General features: G+C 43.3%; 1 protein-coding gene across 1 annotated transcript; it reads right to left on the reverse strand.

Moving 5' to 3' along the window:
- Positions 1-5,240: 5,240 nt before the first annotated feature.
- LOC147668712 (POU domain, class 4, transcription factor 3-like) lies at positions 5,241-7,256 on the reverse strand. Its single transcript, XM_086948489.1, has 2 exons — positions 7,053-7,256; positions 5,241-6,735 (listed from the first exon to the last, which is right to left on the reverse strand). Exons 1-2 carry the CDS (start codon positions 7,173-7,175, stop codon positions 5,938-5,940), a joined length of 921 nt encoding a protein of 306 aa, XP_086804615.1. The 5' UTR covers positions 7,176-7,256; the 3' UTR covers positions 5,241-5,937.
- Between the last annotated feature and the right edge of the window lie 2,970 nt (positions 7,257-10,226).

Here is a 10,226-nt window from a genome sequence, read left to right on the forward strand (position 1 = left end):
CGCTCCCCTCTCACCCCCAAGACATCACCCGCCTGTAACTGGCAACTCCCTGCTTTGCATCCGGTTTACACAGCAGCATTCGCGCTAACCAGTGGTCTGAGAGAAGGAAACGGCTGGGCACTTCTTGGCGCTGCAATTAGAGCACCACCCCTCCTCCCCTCCCACACTCTCCTGTATTCATTTGGTCCAGGACACAAAAACTTATCCGCGCCCAAGCAACCTAACATGTTAGAAGACCCTGGGACTTGCGAGGGAGTCGGTTTTGTTGTTGCTTTTTGGTCCTAAAGTTAAAAAAAAAGATTATATTATACAATGCATTCACTGCCTCGCAAAAAATAAAAGCACGCGGTTCATAGCAACAGCGTATTACTCCAAACTAAAGCGAAAGCTCTCGAGTCATATAGTATAAATGTATATTGCCGAAGACATGAGCTATAGACCCGGGTTCTGTCCCATCTGCGGTGCAATGAAGTGGAAGTAAACACGACGCATCCTTATGTTTCACCTATGGTCCTACACGTCAGACCTTACACTGAACACCTACAGGGCCTCGCCTTTTAACAGAAACAGAACCGGTCACTATTTATAAGTAAATATAACTCAAACATATTTTTATTTACAATGTATTACCTCAAACATGAAACGTTTTTTAACGTAGAATACGGTTACCTGAGTGAACATTGTCAAGAATTGTTTAATGGTTATTAGATATTTTCACGGGCGTGTGTGTGTGTGTGTGGTGGGGGCCGTCATGACCAGTGCTAGAAATTGAAAACAGAAGTTCATGTACCTTGTACCAGCCTCCTTGCGCAGCTCTGAGAAGTGCCAGTACTCTCCAATTAAAAGTATTTCACGCACCTCTGCTGAGGTGTACAACTCCAAATAAAGAAGTTCGATTAATGAGTACCCGACAGCACCGACCCATTTAAAGCTCTGGTCATGAATAGTTCGATATTCTACAGCTGTGGGCAAAGCACGGGTTTTCTACACAAGCGCCTAGCGCCTAGTAATGGGAGCCACCCCCCATTCGCTGTTTGTTTGCATACAACTCTGTATACTATACGCCCTCCCACACTTTATGATGATGATTTATTTTAAATTTCACACTCCCAGGCACCTGGTGATTACAGCGCTTTGGGCCCCGCAAGGAGCCGGAAAACGCTATACCGAACCCAATATAAAACAATACAACAACGCCATCAATTCGGAACCCTCAAATATTTCTGGACACGTCAGAGTCGGCCAATAGTGTTCGCCCGCTACACTGTCCAAATTCGTAAAGTACAGATTACGAAATCCTCACCGACTAATCGCTTTAACGGCTTGTTTTTGTTCGAATTTTTCTTGAAAACAAAGTAATAGAAAAAAGTTATATTAAAGGAGAATGTTAGAAAAATTAGTAAAATCCAAGTTAAAACTCCAAAAACATAGAAAAACAGAAAATGCATGAAATCCTACCTTTTCAAAACAGTATTTCGAGTTAAAAGTGCGTTGTGAAGATCAAAATATCTCTTTTTTAATTACTGTCAAAATTTGGGGAAAAGAAAAAGAACGAACCTCCAAACTTGGGGAATATTCAGCTACTACATTGCAAGACGCACAGATGTCTAGTGAACCTTGTTTGTTGTAAAAATTAAAAATCGAATTTAATAAAATAGCCCTCTGCACAAAAATGCCAATCTACGCTCTCTACTTAGAATGAAACAATAGCGATTTTTAAAATTAAGGTGCTTTTTTTTAAAGAATATGAAAAGTGACTAGAAAATAGGTTGCATTGTAAAATAAAGTAGAATACAGAACAATTTTCTTGAAAATCATTTCCCCTGCTGGATTACACATCTGCGTAAATTGAAAAACAAATTGACGTTTGGCCCCAACCATCCCTGTACATGTAGATGCCTGCACTTTATAGACTCAAATATTAGAGCTTTATGGTTGATGACAAGACAGGTGGGGGGATTGCTACTTAAAAGTAAATGATTCCGCTTGCTGAAATATGCGTGCAGCCCACCACCGCCGGGAGACACTTTTAATTCTTGTATAAAAGTACAGGTTTAAAGGAAGGTTTCATCACTTACCTGGGATCGGCACTGCCCACCCAGCTGCCTAAATCCTTGTGGGTATTGCCACAGTCTCCTGTGAAGGCAAATCTGCCTTCTGTTCCGTTTTATACCACTATGGTCAATTAATATTGCATCACCGGTATTTTAAATTTTCAAAACCCACAATATAATGTAATGGCATAAGGGCATTTATTATTAAAGGACATCTGATTGGGGGGGAAACATTCTAGCTGATTAAAAAAATACCGGGCGGGGCTGATAGCATTAAGATTCGAATTTTGAGATCTACGAAAGTAAAAAAATTAAAAAAAAAGAATTCTCAATTTGTTTTTTTTTTCCTTACTTTTCGCGATCTAAGGTTTGATGCGAGCAGCTCATTGAAATGCCCGAGTGAAATATTCAGAAGACGCGTTGCCTGTTCGCCATTAATTTTTAATCGGCTCGGAGTGCCCGGGGACTCATAAATAAAATAGGGCTTTTTTCTTTCTTTTTAAAAGGCGGCTGTATGAGCGAACCTTTGTTATTCCGGTGACAGTTGTGAACTCGGCGAGGCAGTCGTTTGAATATAATTGCTCTGCTGTAAACGGCTTTATTTCACTGGTGTGCCTGTGTGTACAAACAGTGAGCGCCAAGTGCGCGCCTTGTAACATATTAGCGCTGGCGGAACATCAGGGCGCCGTCATCAGAAGAATTTTACACTCAGAGGGATAGAATTCCGACAGTGAGGCATGGGTTTCTTTAAAAACAGTCCCCAAAATACTATTAAAACTGTGCAGCAGAGTCGGCCTTCCGCATAGGAATTTCTCCCGAATTCTAATCTCAGCTCTGCCTCTGACAGCACAGTGTGATCCTGGACAAGTCACGTCATGCAATTCAAATATCTGCCAAAATGTGGGAACGAATAGCAACGCATCCCATTACAGTCTTGTTCTCTTTAGAAAAAGACTAAAACATTGTCCAAAATATAGCGCTAAATAAAAAGTATTGCCACGTCGTAGAGGCGCTGAAAATAGTTTCCATTCACGATAACATGAAAAAGGGTGATCACTTTGGATCTAGTTGGTAAAACAGAGCCCTGTCGTAGAGCCACACCCCCAAACCCCATCAGTCAACTTTCCTTTCTGCACCTGTTAAAGGTGTTTTGCACAGCCAAGCAAACCCCTGCCCGATCTCCATCAACAGAAGACACTTCCATTCGAGTTGAAAAATAAAGTATTTATTATTTCAAGCTGTTCGCCCAGACCACCAACAAAAGAAGACACTTGAGGACAAGTGCTAGACACACAAACACTCGAGGAACATAACCGTGACATGTAGCAGGGGTGTCTGAAATATTAAACTTGTGAAAGCAAACAGCCAAAAACATTACATTGTTGTTCTCTTCCGGGTATGATGCCAATGATAGATAGTCTGTGGGTAGTGCCAACTAAACCCAGAGTAACAGTGTTCAAGGAATGTTTCCTCTCTGCCACCAGAACCCAGGCCTTCTATTTTTTTTCACTTCGATTGCTTTTTTGCTGTAAATAAACGAAAGCAATGTAACTGGCCAAAGGATGACCCGAGCGTACAAAGAGCAACATCCTCGTACCCCCCCCCCCCCCCCGCCCCCCTCTTTAGAATGCGATACTCGAGAGTTGGGATAAAACATTTGTTTAAGTTCCTTTCTGTCACGCTTTTGAAATTATGGATAGCCTTTCCTTGACATTACTAGGTTTTGAGAGGCCAACAGTTTAGAGGTCTGTGTGGAGGAGAGTGGAGACTCAATCAATGAGTACATTTCTGACTAGCAGTTCTGGAAATGTAGTTCCAAATCCCGGCGCCCTTCTTAATTGCCATGTGTGATTCTGGGCAAATGAATTTATTTCACCATGAATCTGTTTCAAGCGCTTAAAAGTCGGCTAAATAGCGTCTCGAAACTCTATATAAATAAGTGAACATTTGCATATAAGAAAATATACTGCGACAACTGACCAGGAAGACCAAGTATAGTGAGTTTTAAAACAAAACAAAAAAGCATCAAGAACATATCTGCTTTGCTGACAAGAACACGCCGGCCGGCACATGAAGGCATGTTCCCCTTACAGGAGACCGTAATATACGGTGTGAGGCTTGTGGAAAACCGTAATGGGCATCCCATATATGCAAGCCATGACTGTACACAACATATCGCCCTTTAATCTTTTTCAGTTATAAATGATGTAGTTGACTAGGAATTCTAGTGCTGTCTTGACAATATTGCGCGTAGGGAAAGCTGACCCTTCAGTCTTAGTGAGGCGACTTTGAAGAATAAAATACAACTATAAGTGGATATATGTTCCCCGAAGAGAAACAAAACATATGAAACAGGTAGAGGACATCAGATGCTGCTCCAGCTACAAGAGAAAACTTACTATACTGCGTGTGACTTTCTCAAAATAGCATTAAGTATCTGTATACATTATTCACACATCTTAACGATTGGTTTATACTGTAACTCCAGGCATAGCTTTTACATTATATAATCTATTATTCAGATTTAGATGCATCTTTACAACTTATACTCTTTAATACTGTAAATGCAGAGATCTGAAGTGGTCCCACCTCTTCCCTGAGGAAGTTTCTCCCCTTACCTCTTCACCAGGAAGTGGACTTGAGGAAATTCAGAAAAGGGTTGAAAACAAATACGTTGCAATTTGCTTTCTGCCTGCGTACCTTGTCTCGACCACTGCCTCTAGAATGGGGGCCATTCTGACAGATGACCATCCTCCCTGCCTCTGTTTAACCACTCTTTTCCCCAAAGTGCTTAGAAGCGACCCCAAGCTGTGCTGAGTGCTATACAAAAACAAATAACACATGAAACACGCCAGGTGTAGGGTGCGCGCCCTTTCCTGTGCTTGCGTTGCCCCGTCGTTCTTGTAGTCCTGCATTAGTAAAGTGAAAAGGGAGACAAAAAGTGCCAGAATGAAAATATACAACAGGATTGTACAAAGTACTTGCGCCCAACATGGGGCAACTCACAAACTCTTTATATTGTGGTATAGCTCTGTTCATTCGGTGTTTAGCAGGGCGCTGAATTAGCCCCTTGCAATAATTTTACAGTACCTGAAGGTTCAAAAGTGACAAGTGAGTTATTTTTCTGCAGAATTACTCTTTGGAGGAGATGCGGTGTAAAAACTGTGCCTCCTATCTCCTTATCTCCTTATTTCCAACATAGTTGAAAAATTGCAGAAAACAATTCTTGCGAAAAAACAATATATTTTGCGTTGTTGCTATTTAGTGGAAGATGAAAGATTACCTGCTCTTTTGAATACATCATGTAAGAAAAGTCTGTCTTCTATTAATGTCATTCAGTAATATATTCTATGAGCAAAAAAGCCTGCCTTCGGTGTCCATTACAGACACTCAGTAATAGATTATATGATAAACACGTTATCCTCTCTGTTAATATCAACCTGTGTTTTGAAAGTCCGTCTTCGCTATTTATATTCTTGAGCGCTATTCAGTCTACCTGATAAAGTCCACCTTGTAATAAAGATCTTGTGAAAAAGTCTGTCTTTCTATGTCTTCCAGATAAAAGGCTGGCTTTTATTAGGGTACTCTCGCAATACATTTGGAGCTAGACATCTGGTAGTGTCTATTCCAGCCATAATAAATTAGGTGTTAGTGGTAGGTCCTCGGTCTGCCTCCAGTAATACATGGCATCTGAAAGTCTGTCTTTTCTTAAAGTTCCATGTTGATGTATTTGTTTTTAAAAAAAGGTCAGTCTTCTGTCTGTTAAAATCCTTCAGGAATAGACGCTGTGTTAAATTATCTGTCTCGAGTCTCATTATTGTGACCCTAGCAAGAGGTTCTGAGAGCGGAGTCTGTCTTCGGTGTCTATGAAACCCCTCCCGAGTTAGTGGACCGCCGAGTACTTCATGCGTTTCTGCTTCTGCCGCTGGTTGCAGAACCAGACCCGCACCACGTTCTTCTTGAGGTCCAGCTTCTCGGCGATGGCGGCGATCTTCTCGGACGACGGCCGGGGCTGCAGGGCGAAGTAGGCCTCGAGGGAGCGCTTCTCGGGCGCCGCGATGGAGGTGCGCTTGCGGCGCCGCTCCCCGCAGCAGGGCGGCTCGGGCTTGGCCAGCCGCTCGCGCTGCGCCGCCTCGGCCTCCTCCAGCCAGGCCTGCAGCACTGGCTTCAGGGCGATCATGTTGTTGTGGGAGAGGGTGAGCGACTCGAAGCGGCAGATGGTGCTCTGGCTGAGCGAGCCCACCCCCGGGATCTTCAGGTTGGCCAGCGCCGAGCCCACGTCGGCCTGGGTGACCCCCAGCTTGATCCGCCTCTGCTTGAAGCGCTCGGCGAAGGCCTCCAGCTCCCGGGGGTCCGACTCCACGTCGCCCAGGCAGGACATGGGCCCCGGGTGGGGGTTCCCCATGTGGAGGTGGCCCAGGTGGTGGTGGTGGTGCAGGTGCGAGGGCAGCAGCGAGTGGTGGTGCTCCCCCATGGACAGGCCGGAAGACATGTGCTCGAGCAGGTCGCCGTCCAAGCCCGGGTGGTGGTGGTGGTGCTGCTGCTGGGGGGCCGGGGAGGCGCTGGAGGTGCAGGGCACGCTGCTCATGGTGTGGTAGGTGGGGTGGCTCTTGAGGTGGGAGGAGGAGATGTCCACAGCCAGCAGAGCCTCATCAAAGCCCCCGAATATATTGCCCTGGAGCTGCAAGCAAAGGATGAACACATGGCAGTCAGTGGGGAATACTGTCAACTCCGGATTCAAAAAAACATTTTTTCCCTCCTAGCACAGCGCCAGAGATGTCTCTCTCTCTCCCCCCCCACCTCAAAAGCTCAGGTCATAAAAATTAATATGAAGCCCGTGCTTGAGTAGACATGTGGATCAGAGGGAGCAGGGAGGGAAGGGGAGAGGAAAGGAAGGGAAATTGTGATTGTTCTGCATGAAAAAAACATTAGTCCCTGTCAAAGAAAAAAAAAAAAGAAAGTCAGCTTCGGAGCAGTAATTATGCCTGATCTACATACCTGAGGGGTTTGCAGGCAGGCTCTGCGCATGGCCTCCTGGCTGCTGGGGTGCAGGCTGGGGAACTTGGGCTCCTGCAGGGCAGGGTGCATGGAGAAGGCCTGCTTGCTGTTCATGGTCATCATGGTGCCGGGCCACCGCGCGTGCAGGTGAGCCCTGACACAGCCCGGGCAGGGTACCAGGGGGCCTGACTCACTCTCTCTCCGGCTTGCCTGCTGTCAAAGTGAGCAGTGTGTGTGTGTTTTCCCGGGGATGGGAGGCTGTGCTCTCTCCTCTCTGTCCCTCCCTCCTCCCTTCCATCTCACTCTCTCTACCCCACCTGCTCCTTCACTCATCTTACAAGCAGGCTTGCCAGGAATAGGACCAGCCGTGGGCCGCATGCGCAGTGCGCGAGGATGGAGTGGCCGGACCTCGAGGTGAGAGGGAGCGTTTCAGTAAAGGGATAAAACACTTTTGCATAATCAGTTGCGCAGGCTAAGTGTTGTTCCAAAATAACAATGACCTTTTACAGTAGTAAAAAATGGAACCGGCAGGCACACTGTACCAAAAACATGTACAAATATATAAATGGCGTACTTATTATCTATGTAGCCCCCATTGCCACGGTCGAGCTTTTTCGGAGCACTTTCAATAACAACAAACTCACATTTCATTTACTTAACCTTCTTATATTTTTTATGACGTAGATAATGATGTGCATTTTTTGTTGTTAAGTGAGGCATATGTCGTAAAATCACAATAAAAATAAGACCAAGTGTTGCACAGAGTAGCAGCACGTTATAGGGAAAATGGGCCTTGTCTTTAAGTCTTTTTTGTTGAACTATATATTTGCCTAGCACCCTAAGCCGCGCCAGTAACAGCGTACACTTGAAAACAGACTCTAAAATATAGTTAATGACATTTAAAGAACTACTGAAATACATGCAGTGTTTATATATTTTGTATGCCTCTAGCTAATTTTGCATTATGCGATGTATACATGCCAGCATGAAGGAATACTTTGCCTCCTGTACAATTCTTTTAAATTCTTTTTTTCTTTAGCAGTGCTGCACCAAGCATATGGTGCTTTTTTTAGAGCATATGTTATGTAGCTATTAGTAACTGTACTGCTACTCCTGACTGAACAGCAGTCCGCCAACCATTGCGAAGACAAAACAAGTTTTTGTGACGTGTACTGTAAAGCTTCGTCAAACCTGTGGCCTTGTTGCTACCAGCACACAGTGTTCTTGTGCCCAACAGCAGCGCCGTGAATGGGAAGGTATTGAAGACCTACACTTTAATTTAAATTTGAACGGCAGAGTGCTAGCAGTTCTCAGCACTGGAGCAATACTTCTAATGAGAAACTAGCAGCACTTCTCAGCAGCAAACAGCCACTTCCAGATAGTGGGTGCCTGCATTTTTACATTATCATATGTACCAGTGTCCGAGAGTCTAGGCGCTATATTATGGGCAGCCATATTGTTAGTGGATTTTTGCATAAGTATTTAAGGAGGACAGCATATGCTGAAGAAAATACAGAAAACTGACAAAAGTACATGGTACCACAATTTGGTCATTTTGTCTGGTTGTTTCATTGCAGGTCTTGGAACTCATTTTTAATATCATTTTCTGACACACAATATTTATGTTTAAATTCAAAAGGGAACATCAGTTATACGCCCACAGGCCACAGAATCGCAATTTTGGTAAATGTTCAAAATGTTGAGAACATATTTTGATAAATAATCAGATGATTGTAAAAAATAAAAAAAATAAACACCCCAATTCCAGAATCGAATCATGGAACCAGCAGGAAAAACAAAGGGAAAAAGATGTTTACAATACATAAAAACATTAAAATTTAATAAAATAAACGTAAAAAATGGGAAGTGCATATCCTTTAATTGGTACTCATTGGTGAACCCAATAGATCTGGCTTTATATTGACGCTTGCAAATACAGGCGCAAGCAAATGTTGTTTAGCCCGTTAAATCCGGATCTACTGGCTTTGCCAATATTGTGAAAATTTATCAATAAAGATTGTTTCTCTAAAGAATGCATATGGCGACAAAGAAGTGAAGGTGAGTATGATGATTGAGTGTACCTCTCAGATATATAATATTCGAGTTGAAAGAGAAAAACTTCAATACCAAAACCCACGCGATTTATATTAAAGAACTAGTAACAGTCCTTCTTCCAGACAACTGCTCTGTCATGCCAAATCTAAAAAAAAGGGTAGCATTAGTCTATCTTCTATGTCCACCATAACCAGCACAGAATGGGGGAGGAGGGCTGAAGGACAGGACTACAGCCCTGTAGAAAACAGGGAAAGAGAATGAGGGCATGTTGGTGTGCCTGGACAGGGGTGTTTGTGGGGGAGAGGTACTAGTGCACCACAGGGAATAAAGAGTAAGAAATTAACGTGGGTTTCACCAAGAGGGAAGAAGAGAGGAGGCGGGGTTGAATAAAAAGAGAGAAGTGGCAGAACCTGAGCACCACAGAAGAGGATGTAGAGTGGCGGAGGCAAGGAAAAAAAGCAAGTATAAAATGATCATTTTGATCCTGAAAACAAGGGAATTGGAGACTAACTTTGAAGAGGAAATTCATTCACCAGGTTGGATCTATAACTTGGGAATGTCCTTTTTGAAAAAGTGTGTGTAAAGTCCCTGGCGGATAACGTTTCATCAGAACCGTTTTTTTACCAGTTCATTCTTTTTGAAATATACATGCAAGGGGTATTTTATTCTGTATAATACCCCCCAAAAAAGAAACTGTCTACAGTATGTGTAATTTAAATGTCCGTTCTATAAACAGCTCATTTTCATGTCAAAGTACTCTTTCTTATAATTAATGTTTCCCACTTCCTTTACTGAAATCAACTGTTCTAATTTAACCGAATATAATAACAATTTCATTTAAAGAAACACAAAATGACAGTTCTCCCATTCCCTTTACTATGCAGTTTGGTTTTTTGGGGTGAGGTCATCACGCAAGAGTCTCCTTTTGTATGTATACTTGTGTGGTTAGGGCATTTGTATAGCTCAAACATAGGTTAAAAAGTAGCGGACACTATCTGTCATTGGTTGGATATGTCCCAATGAAGTGAGGGCGCTGTTGATGAACAGTATACCTATTAATGTTTACAATCCATCTCATGTTGTTATTATTGGGAAATGCGAAGGTCTTAAGTTATAAGC

The sequence above is a fragment of the Lissotriton vulgaris genome, unplaced genomic scaffold (assembly GCF_964263255.1).
Source record: "Lissotriton vulgaris unplaced genomic scaffold, aLisVul1.2 SCAFFOLD_1772, whole genome shotgun sequence".
Classification (NCBI taxonomy): Eukaryota; Metazoa; Chordata; class Amphibia; order Caudata; family Salamandridae; genus Lissotriton; species Lissotriton vulgaris.

What these genes read in the sequence shown, in the direction of transcription:
- LOC147668712 (XM_086948489.1), bottom strand. Translation starts at nt 7,175, where the DNA reads ATGATGACCATGAACAGCAAGCAGGCCTTCTCCATGCACCCTGCCCTG. An exon ending in CCTGCCTGCAAACCCCTCAG is followed by an intron (nt 6,736 to 7,052) that starts GTATGTAGATCA and finishes CTTTGCTTGCAG; the next exon opens with CTCCAGGGCAATATATTCGG.